We start from the raw sequence: 27,625 nt of genomic DNA on the forward strand, positions 1-27,625 counted from the left end.
GCTCACTTCACTGTTTGCTCGTTCGCGCGTCAATTGACTCTCAGTTATTAAACCGATTTCAAGAACAACGGACGCTCCACTCGGCCCTTGCTAGTGGCATGTGCTACAATTAAGTAACGGGCAGAGACTTTTGACAAAATAGAATATTCCAAACCAAAAACAACAATGAAAAACCACAAACTTGTTGGGACAAATATGTATACTTAACAAGAAATGAATAAAAAGACATCCGAGCAACACATATACCCACACAAGAAACTACAGCATACCAGTTGGAGGAACTGGGCTATTTTATAACTCGCCAAACCCTTTGTTCAATACAACGACGACAGCAAAACTTACCAAAAGCTAGAAAATCGGACCCGCTAAAGTCATCATCAGCAAATTGCACCGGTATTTTCCAAAAATCTTTAAGTACGATTCTTATCTATTTCCCAAGAAAATGCAATATTAACCATGTGATTATGTGTGCTATGCAAGAATCAAGAAAGCTGAAAACACTGCCAACTACACATATACACATTGACACTCTCCCTCTATACAAAAAAATGCAATAACAATGATTGCGAAAAAGCAAAAAAAAAAATGAAGCATCTGTTCTCTTACTTTCGCTCGGCTGTTTTCATGACGTTTTGTTTTGTTGGCGGTTTGCTCAGCAGAGCACTAGAGTACAGAAAGGGACAGTTGTCGTTCGCCAAAATGGGTACAGACCGACTTTAGGGTACGGGCAAAAGCTCTTAGTTCCTATGCGCCAGAATTCCAAGCAGTTGAATATCCATATCCCGAACCAAAAAAAATTGAGTAATCGCGAGTTATTTACAAAACAGTAGGGAAGTTTGAACTGTGGAAGTTCCAGCGTAGTTGCAACATATTTTGTCGTCAAGTTTACATATATTTAAATTGAACTAGAAATAACCCTGGGATGTTTTTCTGAATCTCTGAGTCATGATCTCGCATCTCTCGATCGCAACAATTCATTTAAGCTGTGTATATCTGACATCTGAAAAACATTTCTTCCCTTATTTTGGATATTGTTTATAATAAGAGCATCACTTGATTCTTGATTGACTAAACCAGTGACTTAAGTATTGTATAAGTACAACTGTCATTTATTTGTAAACCAGGACCGCCAAAGTCTCCAGGAAATAAAATTGCATGGCCGTGCTAAGGAAGCAAAATCCGAGTGTTATAATAGTGCATGTGTAGTAGATTTATTTGCGTAAGTTTGTGGCAGCATCGGTGATTCGATAGCGATAGTTGCATATTGCAGCCGAAGAGGAGAAACAGAAACCAGTGGTAATCGACTGCAGCTGTTTCTGCATCTCTGCCAGAACAGAAAGCAAAAAAAGCAAATACGAGCCCGGGCCAGACGGTACCTACACTGAGTCAGACCAGACCATCATTTGGCGCTTCGTCTCGGGGTTCGTCGGTGGCCTATTGGTATCTACGTACGTTCGTACATACAGGCAAAAATGTGTATTGCGCTGTACACATTTAAGTTTGTATAGACATTCCGGCATGGCAGTGTGTTTGTCATTTCAATTTTTGTGTGTGCTTAGATAAACGAACGAGAATCATGTGCCTTTATTTTTTTTACGTTGGTGAGGTAAAACATCTTGCTGTTGTGTCTAAATAAGAACAGCTTATTTTGTTTTTGTTGCTCATAGAATGGTGATAATAAATATAATGATGCTTTAAGCTCATTCTATGCCGTAGATCGCAATATTTTGGCAAGTGCAGTGCACAGGTGAGAAAAAATAATAAAATGAGCGAGAAAATGTCAATAGTTCACGCACACAAACACAGACGTGCACAGTTTGGTCAGCTGTTTTGTGTTGTCTTTAGCACAGGGTCTCTCATTTTCCCCTGGGTCTCCTCTCTTTCTCTCACTCTTTAAAATACCCCTGCGTCACAGGCACTCGGGGAAAAATTAGAGCAACGCCTGCTCCAACGCTCAATAATCTGCGGGAAATGCTGCAAGCAATAACTAAAAATAATTTTTGATGATTTTGTAAAACAAAGTGCTGCCCAGTGAGCATATCTACAGGTTAGAAATGCACGACATAATAACGAGTGAGTGCAATTTTACCACTGAGTGATGCAAGGAAAATCCCCAAAGCGTTATGCAATGTATTGAAAATCTCGGAGCTTTTTGTCGATAATAATATGTTGAGTGCGACAAAGTGCAAACATGCTATTCAGATCAGCGAGACCTTAAATTATTATATTTTTGCGGGTTTTATGTAATGCCAGTGGAATAACACTGACACCTGTATCAGCTCAGTCAGATAAATACTTTGATAGCAACCTGAATAACGGCCACAAACCGTTGAAATTTGGCAATTTCGCCATTAATAATGCAGTGTCTATGATTAAAAGGCATTTTCGATTCGATTTGCTGTGTAAAGAAAAGTATATTGCACATTAAAAAAAATATGATGAATGCAATTCAAACAATAAGCAAGAACCAATAAACCAAAATAAGTGGACATTTGACGAGCTCACTGTACATATGCACAGCAATGAGCACATGAGCAAATTTAAGATTTCTTAACACTTAAATAATTCCTATTAACTTGTAAATTTACGCTTCAAGGGAATCGGAAAAAAAAACAGTTTAACGAACGTGCTTGATCAAAATTTATAAAAATTTACATTTGTGTAACCTAATTTAATTATATTCACACAATCTGCTCACCGTCGTGAAATACTTTAAATACACTTTACTATTTATGCTGGCACGCAAATTGCCGGCTGAAACTTAATTGATTTTAATTTCGCTAATTGGAAGACAAAAGCATTGTAGCGAACGAATTTCACCGCGTATATCCACACAGAATAAGAGTTTCCCTGAAATCTACAGTTTTCGCTCTTTATTAAAAAATAAGGGGACCTTTCCTCGTTGAAATATCGATTAGTGATACCGTTATTTTGTAGTTCCCCGACTATAAGATATTCGCTCCTAACTTTCTAATACCAAACTTTTTAAGCCAAGATCATTTTTGTACTATTATTCAGCTTCTTAAAGTTTTGGAAACTCGTTACAAGATCCTGATGAAGATTACTTAATAAGAGTGTTGGGAGGTATTTGAGAAAATAAGTACTTAGGAAAAGTAAAAGGAACAAAATTGGTCAAGCATGTAGGTTAAAAATAACACATTTTTTAATCCACTTTTTTTGAAATATACTCATTTTGAGGCCAATTTGTTCTTTACGAAGTTGCAGATTTGTTAGGGTATTGTGTATACGCTCTGCTTATAGAAAAATGTACAAGAAACATTTCATATTTTGCATATGGGGTGGTATTATCTTTTCTTCAAGTTGCATTGAAATTATGCTATTTTTTGTAGCATATTGGCGGAAATAATACGAAATTCAATTTAGCGGTATCAAAATGTATGTATCAAAAAAGTGTACCTAGGTACAAAGATCTAGGAACACCCTAACACTGGTCGGAGGTTACTTAATTGGTTCACAAATTTTTGCCACCTATTTTTAAGCCTGGTACCCAGACCGAAAACTCTCTTCTGCGGAAAAACTGTTGTCAATACATTTTTTTTGCTAGCGATTTTTCAGAGTTTTTTTTTATTTTTTCCCGTAATTTTTTATCCGAGAAGTACTCTGCTCTGCCAACTCCAACACTAAAGGATTTAATTTTGTATTCTTTGCGGCAGGGCCTGACGAACGCTATCCCAGTGTTCTTCCTAGACAGCTGGCAACGCTTTACTCGTAGTGTAGGAGGGTATATTGTATTCGTTGAAAAATATGTAATAGGTAAAAGGACCATAAAAAGTATATATATTATTGATCAGGATCAATAGCCGAGTCGATCTAGCCATATCCGTCTGTCTGTCCGGCTATTTGAACGTCAAGATCTCGGAAGCTTTAAAAGCTAGAAATTCCGACTTGGCATGCAAATTATAGTAGGTTCCTACGCAGGTCATATCTATCCTCAAACATGAATTTCAAAATCGAGCTATTATTTTAGAAGTTATGAAGGTTATGAAGTCCTATCAAGGTCAGGTCACAGGACACTGACGAAAACTTTCCGCCGATTATTCGCCTCTCGCTCTATCTCTTAGCTGACAAACGGATTTCGTCGATCAGAGTACTAGGCTTAATTGACAAAAGAGTACAGGGCGGTCCACGAAAAAGTTAAAGTGGCCCTAAAAAACGGGGTCATTTTTTTTAAATATTTTTGTTATTGAACAGCCCCAATAATGTAGTTTAATTGGGGAAGTGCTAAGGGCTGAAAAGCGCTTGGTGGGAGAAAAGCATTTATGTCGAAAAATCTTATTTTCAGATGAACCTCATTTCCGGTGGTTACGTCAATAGCGCATTTGGGAGAAGCCAATGTCAATGCATCCACCTCGAGTAACTGTTTGATGTGGTATGTGGTTAGGCGGCATCATTTGCCCGCCGAAACCGTCAATGGTGACCGCTATCGCAGCATGTTGGATGAATTTTTCTTCCCCCGAATGGAACATGAAGACATTGACCGTTCAGCAGGTTCAACGTTACAGTCGACTTTCTGCGCGGTACGTTCGAAAACCTAATAATCAGACAAAAAGGCGATTTCAACTGGCAGCCTCGCAGCTGCGAGTTTACCCCGTTGGACTATTTTTTGTGGGGTGCCTTCAAGTATAAGTTCTATGCCAACCACCCAAAGACGATTGACAACCTAACGTACGGGATTTAAGTCGCCATTGAGGCAACTATCGGTAATGTTTTGAAAATTTGGGTCGATCGGATGACCTTCTGCAGGGCCTTCCGGGGCAGCCATATGAATGAAGTCGTCTTTCACATTTAAACCGCAATGTTTGGGCTATTCAAACCCTGTGCCACTCTATATAAATTTGAAGAATTTTATTTTCGGGCTTGCAAGTAACGTAAATGCAGTTTAAGTGCAGAGTTATGTAAGCATTTACATTAATCTGTTTGCTCCGCACTGCGCGTGTATGTTCTGGCCAAGTGAACTTGAAAAGCCCTATTTTCACATTTGCGCCAGTACATTAGACACGTGGAAATGGTTGTAATTTTGCAACCGGAATGGGATATAGGAAAACGGAAATTGGGGGCTCCACGAAGATTATTTTTCGAAAGCCACGATAATAGACACAGAGCGGGGTTTTTGGCCACATGGCCTTTCGGCTCAAAAACTCAAACAAGACGCCTTCATGATGTTTTAATCAACCTTTAATAATGGTGGCCCAGATTTTATTGATTTTGTGTTGCGAAGAGCGACCGACACAGCCCATTTAAGAGTGCACTGGCGCTCGGGGAAATTGTGTCAAAGTGAGAGAATCAGGGTGAGGGTGAGAGAAAGGCCGTCAGCTGAGAGAGTTCAGTTTTCCGCCCCTTTCCATTTCCAGTGACTACGATGTATATACATATAAACATATTTAGATATAAGTGCCCGTATGCATAAGGACTTCGAGCATGGGGATGTATTTGTGGAAATGCGTGGTAAAATGCTTGCAGGAGTTGAATTCAGTGATAAAGTCTTCGATTTTTTTCAAACATTTCAAAAAGGCTTCTTTAAATTGAGCTTTGCTTCCATTTGCCTCGCTTAAGCATTGATACATTTATCATTAAAATTATTTGTGAAAAATATAACGTCCTTTCGGCCTTATAAAGCATATATTCATTATCAGCTTCAACAGGCGAATCGGATGATTCTGAACTTTTTACATATCTTGGTAATTAGTTTGTTTCGTTTGTTTTAAAGAGGAAGTAGGTTGAGTCGAATTACTTATATTTTATTTGAATTCCTAGTGAATCCAGCACTAGTCAATGTTTTAATAACCCAAACGTTTTTAGATGGTATGCCGCATTGCGTATCACTCAATAACTTATTATAAAAGTGTTCAAATATATTAATTTTGCTGACCACTAACGTCTATCTCTCTCGAAAAGCGTAATGTGTAGATGATTAGTACGAAAAAAATAATTACAAAATATTTATTTCTGCCCGAACGGACAACCGCCTTAACAAAAGTTCGCCAACCATAAAAATAGTTAAAACTTTCACAATCCTTAGTTTATATTGTACCATACCTTGATTACAGAAATAAAAAGTTAGCAATAATTAGTTAGTTATTAATAAATGTTTGTTCTTTTTAAAAGTATATATTAATAGATCAAGAAAGAACGCTTTAGTCGAGACTTTTAGATACATGTTACTCAGCTAACAAATTTCAAAGTAAATACTTCCCCACAAAGCAATAAAGGTTATTTCGGGTGTGCAGCACCCCCGCCCCCTGGTAACATTACTTTCACATATCTGATGAGCAAAGAATAGTGTTTTGCCGACAATAATAATAAAAATAAATAACTTCTAAAATAATCGCTTGATTTGAAAAATGTTTGTGCCAAGCGATAGATTTGACCGAAACACACATATACAGCCCAATAACTAACCTCTACCACGTCTCAGATTGAAATGACAGACCTTCGTGATTTGTGGGCGTAAGAGTGGGCGTCGACACGTTTTGAAATAAACTTGTACTGCTTTGTCATTAACTAGAATCTGCATGTCAAATCCCTGGCTCTCCAAGTTCTGGTTATTGCTTTATGTTTAGCGTGCACTTGCGATCTCAACGGGAACGTGACCAGGAATCCGGAGTTGCTTTATAGCCTCTGGCCACAGAGATCCATCCACCACCCGTTGAACGGATGCCGTTTCGAAAATTTTCCAATTAGTTGGCCATGAAAATTTTACGTAGTTTGACGAACTAATTTATGCGACAGTTATGTGATGTTTTTTCGGTGCTATTTTATTCTCACTCAGTCTTTCCCTAAAAAAAACCGTTGTGATTTTGGGAAGTGTGAAACTACGATTCTATAGAGCACATGCACCATCCATCATGCGATAACAGATGATCTGAACAGCTTTGGGTCATCAAAACATAAACAAAGATAGTCGACCTGTTGATTTTGTTTCTGTTTTTCACGGATGGACTGTGTGGAAATAGGATATTAGATAGACTGAGTTCCGCACTAAGAAAGACTGCATTCAGCCTCCCAAACGATTTGGTACCCGTGTTGCAACCCGAAAAATGGTGCCATATGGGGTGCCGTTTATGGCTTACTTTAAGCACACGTGGACCAAGGGGATCGTGGTAGTAATCCCTTCAGTGTGGAAAATGCAACGTTAATAAAATTCGTAGAGAACCAGTTCAGCAATATCCTTTTACTGTGCGAGTAACGGGGCTAAATATAGTAATAGCTGTTATCACTTCCAAATTAACCCGTTTAAAATGTAGGCAATCTTGGCTCACAGCTAGAGTGGCAGTGCATCCCGACTGACAAAAAAATGATCCAGTTAAACATTGTACTGTTCGTTCAGTGTCTTGGAAACACTATAGGAAACATAGAGTAAGAACTATATAGACTTAAAGTAAGAAGAGTAAGTAAGGCACCATTTGCTCTGCTCGAACCTCTGTCCAAGCTATGCTGAGAGCCATGTTCGAAGTTAAATTTGATTTCCCACCCCAGTGATCCACTTTTTAATACCAGTCACCATCCGCTTCAAAAACGGGTCGGTTTTGTTGCGATTCAGCAGCGATTCGCAGTTCGAAATTCGTTTTTTCTTGATAACTCATGTGGCACTCATACATCGAGCTTTTTTGTGTATTCAGCCTTTGTTAAATGGTTCCAAATGGTTTTTTGAGCTCCTGGGAAATTGATTTACTGCTTGAATGAGTCAGTCAGACTCAACGATTTCCATTATTTTGTCGGCATTTTTTGAGATTGACTTTCCGCAGCGTGCCTCATCTTTAAATTCCCTGAATGAAATCGACGAAACCAGAATTGTGCTTGGCTGGAAGTTACAGTATTAGGACCATATACTCCATTTACATTTTCAGCTGCCTGGCTTGTGTTTTCGCTTTTGTCAAAGAAAATTTTTTAAATATGCCGAATTTTTTCTTTGCCGGTCTCCATCATATTTATCGAGCTCTCAAAGCGATTGTTTTATCGATCACAAAACTTTTTTATTGTACGAGCGCTCAACTTTCTAACGACACCTACTAAAATTATATTCGGATATATTCTTCAAATAATGGATTACTTTTTACTTGACATTATATACATATAAAGCCTAATGAAGGCAAATGTCAAGCCTTTGGTAACGGCTATGCCTTTTAAAGCATGGCCTTCAATTTGCTTATAAAATGCGATAAGCAGGTTATGTACATATGTATATGCATATGACCCCGAAGCAATCACACAGCTAAGCTGCAGTTCTAAAAAAATCGTGAGTGGGCGGGTTTGGGTCTTCGTGACGTATGTATTGTTATTGCGCAGTGGGTCACCTTTGGAGAAAAGAGAGAACGATGAAGTGGCTTCTTTGGCTTTCCCTTTCCCCTTATGGAGAAAATTTACTGATAACAAGGAAGAAGAGTTCGGCGAGCCGAATTTACATACCCTTGAAGCTAATGGAAAATTTAAATATTTGTTATAACGATTTTGTGCCTAAAAAGGAGTTAAGCTTTGATGGTTTTTCTGATATATAAAACCATTGCTATATATCAGTGGTCGACAAAGGCCTATCTCTAGCTCTATAGCAGTGGTCGGCACGGCTCGTATTCTGTGAGTACAGAGCAGTGCTCGCACTTCTTTGTGTGAGTAATTTGTACAGCGAGTCTTGTCGGTGTGTGTGCGGTTTTATACTGTTCGTGTCGGCCTCTGCCACGGTTCTGCTGCTGCTCTGCCGGCAAGACATTCGCCTATGCTCACAGAATAGGAGCCGTGCGACCGTGGTGTAACTATATAAGGTGATCTCAACGCAGAAGCTGCTCTCTTCTGAGGACGTTATTTTGACAGTCGTTTGTCAAATCTGCCTAAGTAAAACGATTGCTATCTCTTTCTAACGCTTGTCTCCGAAAAATGTATCGTCCTGATGAGATCACCTTATCCCTGCTATTGAGCTCGCACTTCTTTATGTGAGTAATTTGCACGGAGAGTCTTATCAGTGTGCGTGCGGTTTTATACTGTTCGTGTCGGTCTCTGCCGTTGCGCTGCTGCTGCTCTGCCGGCAAGACCTTCACCCAACTATACAAGGTGGTCCCATCAGTTTTGCCGAGGACGATATGTTTTTTAGAGACAAGCGCTAGAAAGAGATAGCAACCGTTTTTTGTCGCACGTTTGACAAACGACTAGTAAAAATAACGTCCCCAAAAGAGAGCAGCTCGTGTGCTGGAACCACCTTGTATAGATGCACCATGCCTTCGCCTATGCTCACGGAATAGGAGCTGTGCCGACCACTGCTCTATATAGGCTCGGGTCAACTCGGCAGAGCAGCAGCAACGCGGCGGAAGAGGCTGACCCGAACAGTTTAAAAATGCGCACACACTGACAAGTTTGGCAGTGCAAATTACTCACACAAAGAAGAGCGAGCATGTTACAGTATGTGTGCCGACCACTGCTATAAATCGAAGTATATTCAAATCAATGGAAAAACAGCAACATTTTTTCATTTTCATTTGTCGAGCTCTTGCAGACAAATGACTTATCCAATCCAATTACTCAGTATGACAATGTAAAAGATTGATCTATTGGTAGTACAATTTTGTAAAATGCACTAAGATCAGTTGGCCACAACTCGAGATATAAAATAAATCTTGAAAATACAGCTGAAAAAAACTTTAAGAAATCTGAAAAAAAAAACTGTCCCAAAGAAATTTTTTTTTAGTGGGATACACGTCAGCTATTCTACCAGAAATTTGTATTTTTGGCTTAGGGGTATTTTTTTTTTTTCATTTTGTAAACTTTTTTATTATTATTTTAATTTTTTATCTAAATTTATTTCTTAACATAGATTTTCATTTATTTCATTATTTTTAAATCGATTTAATAGTCTGTAGTAAAGTCATCGAACACGCAAAGCTTAATTTAAGGTGACGTTGTTGCAGCATACAGAATGCAATGTGCAGCAAGTCCATTAAAGATATTTGTCTTTGCCACAAAGGAAAAACGATCGTTGTCTGGCCAGCTTTGCTTAGGCAGTCCATAATCGCAAATTCTTCAGCACAAAGATTTGTCATGGCATTTGCTTGTCTCTTTAAAACTTTGAATAATCTTGGATCAAAATATTACTTAGCCGCGAATCCCTTAGATTTCCTGGGCTTAGCAACTTATTTTTGCATTGTCTACAAGCCTTTTCCTCAAATAAGTGCCTACCCGCGAAATGTAAAATGAAACCTGGAACTATTTTACGCATACAGTGTATAAGTCTAGAGTGTATGGTGGTGCGTCGTTAACCACCAGCTAAATACATAAGTTGCAGTTAATTTTCCAAGTGTACTGCCAATCTTCTGTTCTTGCTTTGTTGGCTCTCTTGTTCCGTGTTTTTCTCTCGGCGTATAATAAATTGGCTCGGCCATGGTGCAACTATACAAGGCGGTCTCGACGCACGAGCTGCTTTTTTTTGAGTATGTTATTTGTACCAGTCGTTTCTCAAACGTGCGAAAGAAAACGGTTGCTATCTCTTTCTAGTGCTTGTCTCTGAAAAATTTATCGTCCTCGGCAGAGCTAACGGGGCCACCTTCTATACGTACATGTGTTCGTAGAACACCGACACTCGAAGGCCACAATCATGGTGCAACTATACAGCTTTTCTCGCACGCACCTCAGAGAGCGAGAGCGAAAAGCCTTAAGGTCGCTCTACCACGAGCCCCCAATACCGTTACTTGGGTGCCTTTTGCCCGCCGCTCAGCTGTGCTCCAGTTTCGCTCCCGAATGCGGTAGGGCTGCCCCTACCAGACCTCCATTCTCGGATAAACAGTTAACCTAAATTTCCTGTATGACGTAGGAAGAGAAGAGCGCATGCACATATGCGGACATAATTGGCTGGAAAACCGTTGCACAAAATGCATTCGAAAAGTCCACACCGCTCACTAATGAAATTCCAAACAAGCTTCTTAAAAACCAATGTCCTAAAAACGGTCCCACTAAAAAAATGAAAATATTCAAGGTAATAATATGTTTTTCGAAAAAAAAATATTCCATATAAAAATGTTTTTTGCGTCAACTTTTCAGTGGACGTTTTTGTTATTGAAAATACATTGCTTAGAAGCTTGATTACTAACCCTTAATCCTTACATTTAACAGGATACACGTTTAAAAGCTTAAAATATTTCTTAACGCAAAAAACCCAATTATAAGGTTTGAAATAATATTTTATATATGTATATATAAAGCATTTATGAAAACTATAATTTTTGTAATATTTTCTTCGTTTAAGTACAAAAGCCACAAATAGGGTTATTTTCAGGGTCGCGGCATTGGTACTTTCTTAAACGTTAAACAAAATTACAAAAATTAAACTTTTTGAAACTAATTTACTTCAAAAAATCTTTGAGGACTTGTTGTTTTCAAGTTATTTTTATGTGACGCGTAATTTGGAAAGCAATACTATTCAGCCGTAACACAAAAATATTAAGAAATACTTATGATTGATTTGCATTCGCCCTTTTTTTTTTTTTGAAGAAATCACTATTTTTGTTTTTTATTGCCAATTTTGTTTATTAATGAGCAAAAAATCTATCCACAACAGTTGCGTCAATTAAAAAAAAAACATTCGAAAAACTTGGGCAAAACAATATACATATATAAGCTCTAGCGGCTATTAGAAAAATTTAACAATTTTTATAATATCTATATTAGTAGTTTATGTTTAAAAACATTAAAGCTATCATGATTTTTAGCTCAATTATTCGATCTTTCCTATGGCAGCTACATAATATCGTTTTCTGATTTTAATAAAATTAAAAGCGTAATTCTAAATTATATATTGGACATATATATGTCCAAAAGAATTTTTTTAAAAATTAAAAAAATAAAATTACTTTTTAAAAATTTTTTTTTTTTTAATATTTCCTTTGTTTCCGAGGGTGCTATATGTTATAGTCGGATGAATTTAATCAAATTTAAACCATTATTCTGAAATATTAAATTAGTTCTCGAAGATCTAAACAAAAAATTAAAAAACAGCAAAGTTATACAGCCATGTTCCAGTTTTTACTTCTAAAAGATTCACACGGATTCGAATTTCACAGGCCTGTTCCAATTTTCACTTCCGAAAGATTTGCACGGTATCTAAGTTCCCTCTGTAAATTCTTTGTTAACTTCCGCAAAAAACTCATGGAAAATTTTCGCTAAACTTATAGCTGACGGATTCGGTTCCGCAAGAACAGAAATTTATTCTTTTAAAATAATTTGCGATAACTTAAAGTGCAAATGAAACTTTGAAAATTTGAGCAAAATTGTACTTTTTAAATAAATCGTCATAGGTTGTCTTGTCGCACTTGCGTAAAATCGTATAGTTAAAACAAAAAATGAGCAATTTCATAAGCCCATAAATGGTTGGCGAATAAATTACTTAATTTTCACCCACACGTTATTGACCCAAGATTAGGTCAAAGACTCAAAGTACTGCAAGCTTATTTTATTGAAGAGCACAGGAAATTTGGAACTGACTTTTAATCATCGCTTGTCTCTACGATGCAGCACATGATTGGAATATCTTCCTCCTTGGTGATGTTGCCCTTTTCCTCGCGGTTTAGCAGGCCTTGAATGTAGTCGTGTCGAAATTTGTTCCACTGCCGGGTCTTGAGAAAGTTGGTGAACAGATCCTGTCGCGAGGGCACATTGCACTCAAAGTAGAACCTGCGGCGGTGCCAAATGTTGCCCGGATTCTGCTCCTCTTCGAGCAACCAGAAGCGCGGGATGAGCAGGCACTGTACAACGGTGCGGGCCATAATTACACGATGTTCCATTTTTTCGCCCAGACCAAAGATGCTTCCATAGGTCAGTGAGCCCACGTCTATAAAGTGTGTCTCCGCCGGGACCTTAAAAGGATAAGAGCGATCATTTGACTGTGTCAATTGAAATGATCCTTGGAGCGGCTGGTCGCAGCTAGGACTTTCCATAAGCAAACCACCCCCAAAAGATCACTATGATGAGTTCAGTACTCACAGCACCTGTCTTTGTCCCATCGTAACTGGTTTTATCGTTGCAGAAGGAACTAGCCGTGAATATTTCCGATGATGTACTTGACTCCTTGCTCTCCGCCTCAAGACTTTTGGCGGAGCGTCGCTTAAGCTGAACTTGCACCATGGTTCTGTCCATGGAAACGTTGTCCGAATCATAACTGCTGTCATCCGAGGCGTACTCATCAAGGAGATCTTCGCCGTAATCGAAGGCGTCTTCGTTGTCGTCCAGGGAGTCGTCGCTCCCGTATGAACCCAGTGCAGCGCCCGGCAGCCAAGGAGTTCCCCGCCGCAGTGACTGAATTAATTGTGTTTTCCTGGTTTGGGCCTGAGCCTGCAGGTTCATTGTTCTCCTTGGTTTTGCTTTTTTTCGACTTGGTGTGACAGAGGTGCGTATGCCACAGTTCTTTTGAATTTCGTTGAGTCCCATTTTGCGCATCTATCAAAAATTCATTAGGTACAACAGCTTAAGTTTTGTCAATAAAAACAAATACCGTCTGCTTCTTCTTGGTGGCACCTTCAACCTCTTCGGAGGAGGAGGACGAGGCCAGAATATCCTGGATGTCCACAAACGAAGAGTGCATGCTAAGGTCCTTCCAGAACTGAAACATATCAAGTCCCTCCTTATCCTTGTCGATTTCGGTCAATTCGTAATTGGTCTTTCCGTCTTTGTGGGTGGCCTATGATGGAAACCAACTAATTCGGATTAAATTTGACAGCGAACAAATGTACATATGTACCGTCATATTCAAGCACTGCAAGATGGCGCACTCTCCGCTAAGAACGAATCGCACGAAGCCCAGGGAGCCTTTATCCCCCAGGTAAATGGTCTCCAAAGGTTCGTACTGCACCAAGTAGGCGTATTTGCAGGCGAGAATGATCTGGGGACGAAAATCAGTCAACCGTATGGCTCTGCCACCCGACTCTCACCTGCTCCGGGTTTAGAAAATCAAAATAGTCAAATGCCTTTAAGGCAAGCTTCTTTTCGTCCCATTGTTTTAACATAAATGGTTTTAAAATGCGCTCATAGTCCACGTCGTAAATCGATAGGACCTCACAACTAGCTGAAAGAAAACAATTTGAGACTGGTTTGCCCACGAATTAAATTTCAGTACTTACACATGGGCTGATAAGAATTCATCCTTGGGCAGTCCTCAACCATTTCTACGTCTCCAAAGCAATCTCCTGGACCAAATATAGCCTCCGGCACTGATTCCTCTTGTTTTGTAGTCTTACAAAGAGAATGAAAAACGTATCAACTTTCACTTGGTATTCCATTATGTCGCCTTCGTTGAAAAGTATTAAGGTATGTAATGCCAAAGTCAGAGTTAACTCGTGGATTTAAGTTACGCCTGCGCAATTTTATTTTAAAGCTTGGCAACGCCCAATCATTTTAGATATTTTAAGAGTTGCTGCTCGCTCTTAGCATGTGTTGACCCTGCATTATTTATTAGTTTGCATTTTTTATTCAGTACATCTGGTTTTAGTGAATAAAATTATAAGATAGTTAGCAAAAATTCTTTGTGAATTTTTTAAGGACTCAAGACGTGATTACGAGTGTGTATACATCAATAATAACGAGAAAGAAAGCAATCTTCGGCAAGCTGATGTCTATATACCCTTGCAGCTTTTGCAAAATTTAAATATTCCTTATAACAATTCTATTCCGATTTGTGTGCTTATAAGGCATCGTTAATAAAATTGAAACCGTGAATCTGAAATTTTATTTTTTTTATTTTATTCAATATTTTAGCCCAGCGCTGCAAGCATATGCTTATTGTTAAGGCACTGGTCATTATAATATAAAAAAATTAAATATAAACATTATTGACTAAAGACTAACACCTAGAAACTATCTTATTTGACGGATTTTTAAAATATTTAATGTATATGTTTATTTTTAAAATAATATTTATTATTTGTAAATTTAATTTACTTTTTTTTAAATAGAGTTGCGCTCCTAATTGTTTTAAGTTAATGTGGTAGACTGTTCCATAATCGGATTGCATTTACGTAGATCGACTGCGAGGGCATATTTAGTTATTAGTTCGTTGAAATATTGCAGGAATGAGCTTAATGTTTGGATACATTGATTCGTGGCTGGTCACAATTTCATAGAAGTAATTATAGATTTATATTTAATCCATGAGTTTAAATTAAGTTCAAGAATTTTATTAGTCAAGCGTGATACATGGTTAAATCTATTAAAATTAAGCACATAACGAACAGTTGAGTTAAATGCTAATGTTATTTTGCTCATATCTCGCGAGTCGCAATGACCAAATATTCAATCACTAATTAGCGAAATTATCGAAATGTTTTTAAATCAATTGAAAACCACGAAGTTATAATTTGTTTTTAAATATTTTTTTGATGGTTCCTTCATGATATAGTCATCCGATTTTGATAAAATATATACCTGCAAAAATAAAACACATTTTGAAAAGTTTCATGCAGATAGTTTTTAAACTAAGAGATTAGTTTGCGAGGAAACGGACGGACGGAGAGTCGAACATGTTTAAATCTGGCTAGAAGATATATATACTTTATGGTGAGAGGAGGAATAGTATGTTTTGCAAATTACCTTGTTGTATACGGTTTTCTTCATCTCGACCTCCCCGTTCAGTATAAAATAGACTGAGATGGGCATGTTGCCCTTCTTGATAATCAATCGTGTTTCACTGATGGACATAAACTTCAGAACTGGCACCATACGTGCCCGTATTTTCTAAGCTCGATAGTGGGTATTTTGGTCGATCAAATACATTTATTAAATTCTACTCTTACCGGTGGAATTCTGGAGAAACAGTTCAGTCCTGCTATCAGAATGCAAAGCTTTTTACGTTCCTCAATTGTCCTCAGAGTGGGATTGGAACGCAATAGTGCCTTCTCCTGCAAATTTTTGTTGAATCGTATTACCGTTCAATACACTAAGGCCCAGCTCACCGCTAGGGTTATCATGCCGGGCTTTCGCTTTTGACGCATCAAAGCAACGTTCTTCTTGACATTCATGGAGATGCCCTGCTCCTCCTCGTCGGAAAGCCACGACTGGTTCATAATGACCGCCCTAACCAGCTTTTTGAAGCGGGCCCGTAGGTCCATCTTGTGCTTGACAATGTCCGCATCGCGGTTGCGTTTGGCCGCCATGTGTGTGGAAATATGGATTTCTTAGTCGTTGGTTATTTCCTGTTCCTTGTTTTTCTCTAAGATCTGGGCACCCAAAAAGGGGTCTTGGAAAAGGTTTTGTTTATTAATAAGAGTCTGGACTACGTTTTATGTGTAAGTGGCATAAGGTTCAATGAGTTAGTCGACTAAAATGTTATGTATTCAAGAACCAAAATTTTAGTTGAACGAATCATAATTGAATAACATCCATAAGTTAGATTCCCATAATTTGCTTAATATAACAGTCAAGTGATAAATAGATTTTCCATTGTTTCAGCAGGACAGCACTACGTGCCATTTAGAAAACGTTACAGTTCAACTTTTGAGCAATACATTTGAAAACCAAATAATTGTAATCAATAATAGTCAACTGGCCGCCTTGCAAATGCGATTTGTCCTAGTTTGAACTATTATTTGTGGGGTGCCGTCAAGGATAAGTGCTACGCCAACCATTCAGCGACGATTGACGATCTAAAGCAGGAGATAGAAGTCCCAATTAAGGCCTTTATCAAAATGAGTCGAAAAATTGGCTCGATCGGATGACCTACTGCAAGGCCTTCCGGTGCAACCATGTGAATGAAGTGGTCTTTCACATTTAAACCGCAATTTTAAGGCTATTCAAAACAAACAAAATTTGTGAAAAACATCCACCCGTTTTTTATAGCCAGTTTAAAACGCAATTTTTTCGTGGGCACCCTGTAATTTCTGTCAAAAGTTTGAAACCTATAAAGTATATATATATTTTTGATCAGCATCACTAGGAAAGTCGATCTAGTCCGTCCGTCTGTTTCTACGCAAACTAATCTTTCAGTTGTTAATCTATTTCCATGAAACTAACCCTAACATTGTCTTTTGCAAGTAGTATATAAGTCGAAACTACCCGGATCGTACGTCTAAATCATATTTAGCACCCATTGCAAAGTGGTTGTGCCCATGGGCCATAATTTGTCTCTAATTTGTCAAAATGTAAACCAGCTTTTTCCGGAAATCTAACGGGTTATATAAAAATAGAATGCAGATCGTGAACTCGTGCTCAATTTTGCAGCTGTAGCTGCGTTAAGTTAGCTTTTCCTTAAAACAAAAGTGAAGTTCAAGTGAAGTGGTTAGACGTGCGCAAAAGTTCACCAAATTTAATTATTTAAAATGCATTATAATGTTGACGATATTTAATTTAACTAATTGGTTTTGTAAAATTATCTTTTTTTGTGTATTTAAGATCGATTTGTGAGCGTTAGAGTGGGCGTAGCTGCGTATGAATTTCATGTGAAATCCCAAATCTCTAGCTTTTATAGTTTCTGAGATCTTGACGTTCATACAGACGGACATGGCTAGATCGACTCGGCTATTGATCCTGATCAAGAATATATATACTTTATAGGGTCGGAATCGTTGCTTTCTACCTGTTACATAATGTCTACTTTTTTACTCTACGTGTAACGGATATAAAAATACTAAAAATGGATTTGAATATACTTCTACACAAACTAATCGTTTTTATTTAAGAACTACGGTTTTAATTTTGCTAAATTCGGACAACGATATCTTATGGCTGCCATTGGAATGATCAAAAAACTCAGCGGAAAATCATCATAGCGTCACTGTTGCAATAGCTGCAAGTGTTTTTAAGTTTCGGCTTTCTGAATATATATAACTAAGAATATTTTAGAAGGTAACAAGAATGAAATGGGGTAATATGAAGCAAGATTATTTTTTAATAACTAAATCTTTTTTTTTTATTTCAGATAGCACCACCCATATGATTGAAGTGCAAGCCCTAATAAACTTTTATTAATGAAAAAGTTTTAAGAAAGTGTCGTCGGGTTGCCAAATCACAGAGAATCGACGTAAATGCAACACCAAGAAAAGAAAAAGCAAAACCTTTTTGGTACACGTTCACCCATTGCTAAATAAAAGCCGACGACAAAAGACACAACACACATCTGTATATAATTTAATATTCAAACATGCCTTGTAAATACAACATAAATATTTAGGATCTAGGCAACTACGCTTATTACGACAACTAAAAGCAAGAGAAACACACCTTTTCGAATTTCAAATTAACACGATTCTCATTCTAGTCGAGAAACTTTAACAATTACAGATATATTTTTCACACGGTGAAACACTAAAACATTAACTAAACAACAATACCAACCTCCCCCACCAACAAGAAAAAACCAAGCAAAAAAATAAAAAAAGGAGAAACCCAAAAAAAATAAAAAAAGGAACAGAACTGAAGGGTACGAAACCATCAAGCCACAGCAGTAACCAAGTATTCCAAATTACCATCAATGTGCGGATGATCTGCAAAGAGCCTTAATAAACAGGACTCATCGCTAGAAAACCACCTGAAGTCGCAGCTCAAGCTGCGCCCTCACCCATAACGGCCACCGATCCAGAGACGGATCAGCAGACGTAACCGGTATCAAACCAGGTCGGAGTCCCAGATCCCGAACGTGGGCAGAGAACGCAGTGAAGGCCACGCCAAAATGCATATTGAAATCCAGGTCGCCCTAAACTTTGTCATTTCCTATCTCTATAACAAGTTGCCGCGTAGACGTGTCAACATATTCGGCGAGGAGCTGGAAAAGGCATTGCGGGACAAGTTCCAGGGCCACTGGTATCCGGAGAAGCCTTTCAAGGTGAGCCATATGCTCTTTTATTTTTAATGCCATTGCAGAAGGTACTATAACTTCAATCAAAAGTTTGCAACGCTGTGAAAAAGACATTTCCGACCCTATAAAGTATATATATTTTTGACCAGCATTACTAAAGAGCCGATTTTGTCATGTCCGTCTGTCCGTCTGTCTGTCCGTTCTTCTTTCCGTTTCTGCGTAAACTAGTTTCTCAGATTTAAGGGGTTATAACAGTGTAACCAATAGAAAATTAGACGATTTCCCGATTTTTTTACAAAGAAAGTAATCGAACAAAGTTTTAAAAGTTTTTTGAACATAATAAGCTATATTTTCGGCTATTCTTTGTTATTTTTTTTTTTTTACAAAATATAATAAAAAATAACAGAGTTATATGCTTTCATCAGAGGTACAGAAAAAAAAGTTCCCCAACTGAAGAAAAGATTCCGTCAAATGAGTAGCAGAAACAAAATTTATTCAAAAAGGTTAAGATATAAGAATATATTTCCAATACAAAGACCTAAAATTTGGAAAAATATCACTTATAGAACTAACACAACTGCGCACGTCTGAAAAAAAGTATTTTTTTTTGGGTTAAAAAGAAGTCGTTTCGTTATGCCAATTTGACAATTTTCAATCAATCACAAAGATCGTAGATCGTAAATATATTCAAAACACTCACACTCATTTTCAATTTATAGTTGATCGGTAAATTTCTCGTTGAGTTATAATATTAGCAATTTTAAAAAATATATTTTCGAGAAAAACACGTTTAAAGATTTTGTGGAGCGGTTTTTTCTGCGATCGGTTGCTCTTTAAAACGCTTTCATTCAAAAACTATTAAAAATTTGCCTGTGACGCTTTCACAGGAAGTGTCCCACATTCAAACGTTCGTGGTTAAGTTAATTACAATTAATTAAAAAGTTGCATTTATATTGAGAAATTTGGGACGCTGTACGCATTATTATTCGATTAAGTTAAGTATCTTGTAATCTGTAGTAAAGTATTATTGTAATCTTCTCATAGAAGCAATCGAAAAATCAAATGAAATCAAATTAAGTTTTCAATTGTCGGGGTAAAGTAAAGGCGTATTATTTCAGAATTACGTAGGAACTATTAAAAAATTCATCGACAAATATAAAAAAAAAATTATAAATACAAATTTAAACAAAGTCATTTAAAAAAAAATAATTTTTGTAATAGCTGCAAGGGTATAAAAACTTCGGCTTGCTGAAGCTAGCTTCCTTTTTGTTTCAACTCTCCTAACGCGTTTCAATGTAGGGCTCCGCCTACCGCTGCCTGAAGACCGGCGATCCCATCGATTCGGTGCTGGAACGAGCGGCGAGGGAGAGCGGAGTGCCGATCGGCGATATCCTGGAGAACCTGCCCAATGAGCTGTCTGTCTGGGTGGATCCCGGGGAGGTTTCCTTTCGCATTGGAGAAAAGGGAGCCGTGAAGGTAAGTGTCGAGTTTCTACTTAGTTTCCATTTTAATCGCAATTAAAGCTTTCGAAAATACTTAAATTTATTATCGCAATAAGTGTAGACTTGCAGTTAATGTACAAATGTACTACGGCAACTGTAGTATAAAGCCGTTGTTGTTGATAAAAATTAAAAAAAAAAACTTGCCCAAAATCCTATACATTTAACATTGTTTATTCCCTTTTTATTTAATTAACAAATGAAATCTTGTCTATAATGCTTTAATATAATAAACACTAGCTGCAATATCCCTCTATTAGAAATAAGTCTGTCTCGGCAAGTCGAAGTTCATATGCCCTTGCAATTATTTTAAAAATTAAATAAAATTAAACTCTATCGCTGATCAAGAATATATATACTTTATAGGAAACTTCTGACTGAAATTATACACCCTCTGCAAGGGTATAAGAGCTCTGTTTTCATCAAAGCTTCAATGTTTATAAACATATACGCAAGTAAATCATAATTTTAATGTTTTCAAGAATATTTAATTTTTGAAATAGCTGCAAGGGTTTATGTACTTTGGCATGCCGAAGTTTTCTTCCTTTCTTTGTTCCTTTATTTATATGCAGCTTTACCGGGCATACACTATAGAATGGCGTGGTTATACAAAGCTTTAATGAGATCATATGAATTCAACTTTTGACAACTATAATATGACTAATATATTTTAATTTTTAAAGTAATTATTTTAATCATAAATATCCAAGCTTTTACAATCTGCGTGACTCAGAAATCTCTTTCAACCACACTACAATCCAGTTTGAATGGACATTTGGTTGAACGAAATCTATGTAGCACCCCGGAATATTGGCCATTCTGTAAAAGCATTCATATATTGTACTGAGCTTTATGGGGTTTAGCGAAATAATAAGACAGCACTTTTAGGTGTATGAGGTCTTGAAACACTTGCTAAACTGATCACCTTTTAAATCCCTAGATACTTTACACGGAGAACAATGAGAACCACGAGGATAGTCACTCTGCGGACCGAGAGGTCACGAAGATGTTTAATCCGGAGGCCCAATGCTTTCGTCCCATCGACGCGGTGAACACGACCATGAACAACCTGAGCCTGAGTCCCAAGAACCTTCCCCTGGCGCTGCCCCAAGCGGGATCAGGATCCTCGCCGCATTCGGCTGCCTCCAGCTCGCCCACCTACAAGGGCAGTCCGAACCCCACGATCTCTGGCAGCTGCAGCTCGGGCTCTGGAGCGGGCTCCGGGTCGAACCTGGGGCCTGGACCCGGTCCGGGAACCGCTCCCGTTCCGGTACCGGGAAATAGTGCCACCGCCAACGCCTCCGGCGGGGCATTTATGCAGCGTGGCGCCCAAACTCCATTAACTTTTACCACGGCTACCTTCGCGCAGACTAAATTCGGCAGTACCAAGCTGAAGACCAGCTCCAAGCGCACAAACAGGTGAGACCTTTTAACGAACTGTTAATGAATCATAAAACTTCCTCCTCTTTTGTTTAAAAAGGCCAGTGCTGATACAGTTACCTTTTGGTCCATTACGGCACAGAACATCACTCTTCCTTGTCCCTAAACAAATGTGTTTATAAGGATTTAATAAACAAAATTTTTAGATTTTGAGAGTTATTTATTTATTTATTGATTTGAAGTTTATTGATTTAAGTTCTCAGCTGACAAGTCTGACAACTCAAGAAAAAAAAGTGATTGTAGAAGTAAAAAGTACTTATAAATAGACACAAATAGTTTAGCATAAACGGGTATGAAATTTTGAAAATTTTAAATTAGCAAACAAAAAAAATTTAAGTTTATCTAAACTTGCCGCTTTAACAAAAATGAAATATTCCGTATACCGACTATTTTTTTATTTTTAAACGTAGATAAAACAATGAAGTTATTTTTTTTTAAATGCGTTTTTTATCGTTTCTATGACTGCTGGAATTCCTATATATGTTTTAGTCGATTGATTTTCATAAAAACATAACTGTAAAGGGTATTATAAATTCAGTCAAAAATTAAATTTTCCTACCCTACGAAGTATATATATTCATGATTAGCAAAACCAGACGAGTCTATAAAGCTGTGTGTCAAACTACTCCATCAGTTTTAAAGCTTGTTGGATACAACTTTCCAAAAAGTTTGTTCTTCTGTTGTTGGTTGTTGATAACTCGGAACAGGCCGGATGAGTGTACTATATCGTTTAGCTCCCGAAAGAAACAATTTAATAACTTCGTTTCTAAGCCTCATTTTTAACGATTTCAGAAATACGGTTTTAGTTTTATAAAAATTTGACGACTATTTCATATAGCCTCCTTAGGAAAGATCCAAAAATAAATTGCAAGAAAATTGAACAGCCGACAGAAGTTGGATGCTTTAAACATATACGGATATTCTCCAAGATATTGTTATTTTTTACGCATATAGACAAATGGTTTCCATTTCATAAAAAACAGACGACTTTATCATATAGCTTACATAGGCTTAATTATAAAATTAAATCAAAATATTAGCTTTTTTTGTTGTTTTTTTATTGTTTTTTTTTATTTTTTTTTATTCTTCGAAAAATAGTAATAGTTTAACATTTCAGAATTACGGTTTTAATTTGATTAAAATCGGTCGACTAGAACATTTAGTTCCCATAAGAACTATCAAAATAATAAAAGAAATATAACAAAAAAAAAAGTAAATTTGTTTTTTACATAGTAAGGGTTTAATAATTTAAAATTTCGCCTTTAATTTTATTAACATCAGAAAATGATAGCATTTAACTGCCCTGGAACGATCGAATAGTTGAGCAGAAAATTATCGTAAAAAAATTAATTTTTAACATTAAATTAAAATCGATATTTAGATGTTATAAAGAATATTTAATTTTTATAGGGTATATAAACTTCGGCTTGTCAAAGTTTGCTTCTTTTCTTGTTAAACACATCGGATTATAGTTGTTTTGTAGAGTATTACTTTTTTGTTCAAGGTTATATAAACATTGGCTTGCCGAGTTTTGCTTTCTTTCTTGTTATTCCCCTTATAAACAATTATAATGTGCTCGTTTAAAAGTATTTAACAGGTAGAAGAATGCGTTTCCGACCGTATAATGAATATACATAGAAGATGGCCTACGAAAAAATGTGCGTTTAAAATGACTACACAAAATAACAGTTGTATAGTTTTAAAATATATTTTTTTTGGATAGCCCCTACCTACATTGCGGTTTATTTGTGGGAGACCCCTTCACTCATATGGCTGCCCTGGAAGGCCTGCGAAGCTACCAGTTGATATCGCCTTTTCGGCTGATTATTCGATATTCTAACGTACCGCTCAGAAGTTCGACTTTATTGTGGACTTCCATTCGGGGGAAGAAAAAGGCTCCCAACATGCCGCGATAGCGGTCAACATTGACGATTATGGCGATGCATTGGCTTTTCCAAGACGACGTGGGGGCTTACAGGGCCCCAAATGCTGAAATTCTGCTTATTGACGAAACTACCGTGGCGGAAATGAGCTTTATCTGAAAAGATGATTTTTCGATAAAAATGCTCATCTTGCACCAAGCGCTCCTCGGCCCATTGCGTGAACTGAAAACGCATTAAGTAGTCTTCCACAAATAAAGCGCATTGTTAAGGCTATTCAATAAAAAAAAGATTGAACAAATATCCCCCCGTTTTGTTGTATAGCCATTTGAAAACGCAACATTTTTGTGAATCGCCCTGTACATTCTTGATCAGGACCAATAGCAGAGTCGACCTGTCCGTATGAACGTCGAGTTTTAAAATTTTCTTATGTGACTCTGAGGAATGGTAAAGCCCTGTAATTAAGCTGAATATGTTCAATATCTATCGACCCACACCATTTTCCGAATCGAACTGTTTTTATAGAAGTTATTAGCATTACGTATATTTTTGGATATTTCAAAATTCGAGGTGCTGCTCGTTCTTACGCTATAGAAGTGACCCTGCAGTTCGGTAGATGACGCAACCTAAAGCTCTGCTGTTATCGGGTATTTTAAAGTCAGGCCACTCGAATATGGTGTTTGCATACTATTTTCCTATAGGAGCTATACGATATAGTCGTCGGATTTGGCCATTTCAGGCTTATATACAACCAGCCACAGAAGGAAAACTTTTGGAAAAGGTTTATCCAGATAGCTAGAAAATTATGTTACGAAATCTTTTCGATCAGATCTCTATATCCTTTAGCTGCCATAGAAACAATCGGGTAAAATTAGCTAATTTTGTTTATTTTAGAAAAATGAAAAGTATATTTCGCTGCGTTTTGCTTTTACTTTTAAGTCTTTTCGAATCATATATCTTTTATACTTCACCTTTTCTCTCTTAAAAACGAAATTATTGACACTATCTACCAGGGACTGCAAATAATGATTATTCATGTATTGGTTTGATCCAAAAATCAATCTCGTAAAATCGCCAAATTTATCAATTTCCTGCAAGATTTTAATTAAATACCCGTTTTTATACCCTTGCAGAGGGTATTATAATTTCAGTCAGAAGTTTGCAACGCAGTGAAAGAGACATCTCCGACCCTATAAAGTACATATATTCTTGATCAGCATCACTAGGCGAGTCGATATAGCCATGTCCGTCTGTCCGTCCGTCTGTCCGTCCGTTTATATGCAAAATAGTCTCTTAGTTTTAAAGCTATCTGCACGAAACTTTCCCAAAAGTTGTCTTTCTATTGCAGGTAGTATATAAGTCGGAACGAGCCGGATCGGACGACTATAGCATATGCTCCCATAGGAACAATCGGAAAAATAAATGAAAAAAATTATAACTTTGCTGTTTTTAAATTTTTTGTTTAGTTCTTCGACATTTAGTAATGGTTAAATATTTCCAATTTACGGTTTAAATTTCATCAAAGTCGGACGACTATATCATATAGCTCCCATAGGAACAATCGGAAAAATAAACGAAAAAAAATTATAACTTTTCTGTTTTTTAATTTTTTTTTAAGTTCTTCGTCATATAGCAATGCTTAAATATTTCAGAGTTATGGTTTAAATTTTATCAAAATCGGACGTCTATATCATGTAGTTCCCTTAGAAATAATAAAAATATATAAAATAACTATCAAATAATTTAGCTGCAAATCATCATAGCTTCAATGTTTTGAAACATATCGTATACGTATCTGAGTTTAGATGGCGCCATCTGTCGAACTGCATAGCCAACACTAGAAGCTGAGAGCGTGCAGCACCCCCACCCCCCACTAACAATTCCTTCGTTCAGTCTCTTTACATCAGCGATTGTCGTCAAAACAGCGGGTGACAGAGCGGCGGCAGAGCGACGGCTAAGGAAATATTAATCCTATAATTTCTTAAATAATAGCTCGATTTTTTTTGACAAATTTGATCAAAACACACACACAGTACAACAGCTAAGATCTAACACGTCTCAGAGTGACGTGACAGACGTGTTAAGTGTTTCAAGATTTGCGGGCATTCGAGTGAGCGTGTTCTGATTAAAATCTCTAGCTTTTATAGTTTCCGAGACCTCGACGTTCGTACATACGGATAGACAGACAGAAGGACAGACAGACAGACCGACGGACAGACGGACGGACATGGCAAGGACATTGAATCGTCTATTGATCTTAATTAAGAATATGTATATACTTAATAGGTTCGGAAACGCTTCCTTCTACTTGTTACATAATTTTCAAGGGTTACAATATAGCCTTTTTTCTACGAGTAACACAAAACTAAAATTTTTTTAGTTTTACATATCTGTGCGAAATTATATGGCTTTTTTAAGGAAAAAAATGAACATGAATAACCATTAATTTTTAAATTTTTTTGAACAAAAATACTTTTTTTTCTCAAAACTGATTACTAAACATTTATCACTGTTTTGTAGTTTCTTAAAGAAAGCTGGTCTCTGTTATCTCCCAAGTTTTCTCCAGACCATACAGTTCTATCATCGATATTTGTCTGATTCTCGTCTATTATCTGTACATCCCCAGCAGTGCCTACCGCATGTCGCCCACTGAGTTCTCCAACTACATCAAGCAGCGCGCGATGCAGCAGCAGATGCACCACGGCCACGGAGTCGTCCCGTCTGCGGGCTCATCGGTGTCGGCCTTCGGCGGCCTGGAAGCCGTGTCGCCCGCCCGCTCCCTCTCACCTAATCCCCTGTCCTTGGGTGGAGGCCCATCCGGCGCCGCCGTCGGTACACCTGCCGCCGACCCGTTCTACTACCCGAATATGGCAATCGGCCTGTACCCGCCGTTCGGCAATCCGCGGAACCTCTTTGAGCCGCACTTCAACGCGGATGCCAGCTTGGGGCTCTTCGTCAGCGGCACCGGGAGTACAGGAGCCAACAAGTACAGTACATACCTGGAGCCGTGCTACTTCGGCGCCGGCCACCCCGGTAGTCAGCATCAGCAGGGCAGAGGAGCATCCGGCCCGGACCGCCCCAACAGGAGCGACAGCTGCTTCGGACTGAACGTGGAGTGCGGCGTGGGCCTGGTGGAGGAGACCTCTCCGTCGGTAGCCCTGGCCATTACCGGGGACTCTTCGGCTGACAACAGCCCCCTCAGCACTCCCACCGTGGGCGTGGTGCCCCCTCTGCCGGCAGCGGCGTCCAGCCCCTCGACCGCTGGTGCCGCCACCGGAGCCGCCTCCACCACCAGTAGCCACCAGCCGCAGCAGCCCGCTGCTCAGGATTCGTCCCCAGGGAACAGCAACAGCAAGCTAATTGACGGCATAAGCTCCTTCTACGGCTCCGGATCGTCGTACCAGCAGCTGTTGGTCGCCAACTAGAGTTCCCCTCTTAAGTGGGTGGAGTGGAGTGGAGTGGAGTGGAGTGGGTGGGTGGGTGGGTGGGTGGGTGGGTGGGTGGAGTGGAGTGGGTGGGTGGGTGGGTGGAGGTGGGTGGAGTGGGGGGTGGGTGGAGTGGGTGGGTGGGAGGGTGGGTGGAGTGGGGTGGAGTGGGTGGAGTGGGTGGAGTGGAGTGGAGTTGAGTGGTGGTATCTTTAGAGGAGGAGGGAGAACAACACAATCCTGAGCGATATCGATCCTTGGAAGAAAAACAGCCACATTAATTGCATGTCTATAGGAACGATTCGATACGATGTTGGACACCCTCAGAACAGACACCGTCACAGTGTATAAGCTAAGAAAAAGAAAGAGCTGTATGCTGACGTATATACAGATGCATATAAATGTGGATAGGGCCAAACACCGTGGAACTTGACCAGCGCTGTGTGCGGGCCTATAAATGTAGATATGCACGGGTCGTATATACAGATATATATCAGCCTTAACAATACTTATTTGATTGTAAATTCAGCAAGAAAGACAGCATGATACAGTTTCTCCCTGGTGTCAGAAGCAAGCTTAATATAAATAACTAAAACCTAGTGTGTA

General features: G+C 38.2%; 2 protein-coding genes across 10 annotated transcripts; one reads left to right on the plus strand and one right to left on the minus strand.

Annotated features, from left to right (window-relative positions):
* On the plus strand, nt 1-27,072 carry LOC108134614 (protein Tob1). Of its 6 annotated transcripts, none has more exons than XM_017254996.2 (5): nt 1-414; nt 17,900-18,802; nt 20,075-20,251; nt 21,215-21,693; nt 26,224-27,072. In XM_017254996.2, the coding sequence occupies exons 2-5, from the start codon at nt 18,650-18,652 to the stop codon at nt 27,017-27,019; spliced, it is 1,605 nt and encodes a 534-aa protein (XP_017110485.1). In that variant the 5' UTR covers nt 1-414; nt 17,900-18,649; the 3' UTR covers nt 27,020-27,072. The 6 variants fall into 6 exon arrangements, with proteins under 6 accessions (XP_017110485.1, XP_017110481.1, XP_017110484.1 ...); XM_017254992.2 differs by having other exon boundaries at nt 3-414; nt 26,221-27,072; XM_017254995.2 differs by having other exon boundaries at nt 3-393; nt 26,221-27,072.
* On the minus strand, nt 12,483-16,254 carry LOC108134612. 4 transcript variants are annotated; one of them, XM_017254987.2, is made up of 9 exons: nt 15,939-16,254; nt 15,780-15,884; nt 15,577-15,720; nt 14,112-14,223; nt 13,923-14,056; nt 13,733-13,873; nt 13,487-13,672; nt 12,979-13,431; nt 12,483-12,851 (listed from the first exon to the last, which is right to left on the minus strand). In XM_017254987.2, exons 1-9 carry the CDS (start codon nt 16,137-16,139, stop codon nt 12,483-12,485), a joined length of 1,845 nt encoding a protein of 614 aa, XP_017110476.1. In that variant the 5' UTR covers nt 16,140-16,254. The 4 variants fall into 4 exon arrangements, with proteins under 4 accessions (XP_017110476.1, XP_017110480.1, XP_017110479.1 ...); XM_017254991.2 differs by having other exon boundaries at nt 12,483-12,878; XM_017254988.2 differs by having other exon boundaries at nt 12,539-12,851; nt 12,984-13,431.
* Nucleotides 27,073-27,625: the final 553 nt, after the last annotated feature.

This window comes from Drosophila elegans, unplaced genomic scaffold (genome assembly GCF_018152505.1).
Source record: "Drosophila elegans isolate 14027-0461.03 unplaced genomic scaffold, ASM1815250v1 contig_119, whole genome shotgun sequence".
Lineage (NCBI taxonomy): Eukaryota > Metazoa > Arthropoda > Insecta > Diptera > Drosophilidae > Drosophila > Drosophila elegans.

Bases quoted from the DNA above. Each gene is read 5' to 3' on its own strand.
- LOC108134612 (XM_017254991.2), bottom strand. From the start codon at position 16,139: ATGGCGGCCAAACGCAACCGCGATGCGGACATTGTCAAGCACAAGATG. The intron at 15,721-15,779 runs GTAAGAGTAGAA...TATCGAGCTTAG, and splicing joins GTTTCTCCAGAATTCCACCG to AAAATACGGGCACGTATGGT. The intron at 14,224-15,576 runs GTAATTTGCAAA...TCTCTTTGTAAG, and splicing joins AGAAAACCGTATACAACAAG to ACTACAAAACAAGAGGAATC.
- LOC108134614 (XM_017254992.2), top strand. From the start codon at position 18,650: ATGCATATTGAAATCCAGGTCGCCCTAAACTTTGTCATTTCCTATCTC. The intron at 18,803-20,074 runs GTGAGCCATATG...GTTTCAATGTAG, and splicing joins ATCCGGAGAAGCCTTTCAAG to GGCTCCGCCTACCGCTGCCT. The intron at 20,252-21,214 runs GTAAGTGTCGAG...TTAAATCCCTAG, and splicing joins GAGAAAAGGGAGCCGTGAAG to ATACTTTACACGGAGAACAA.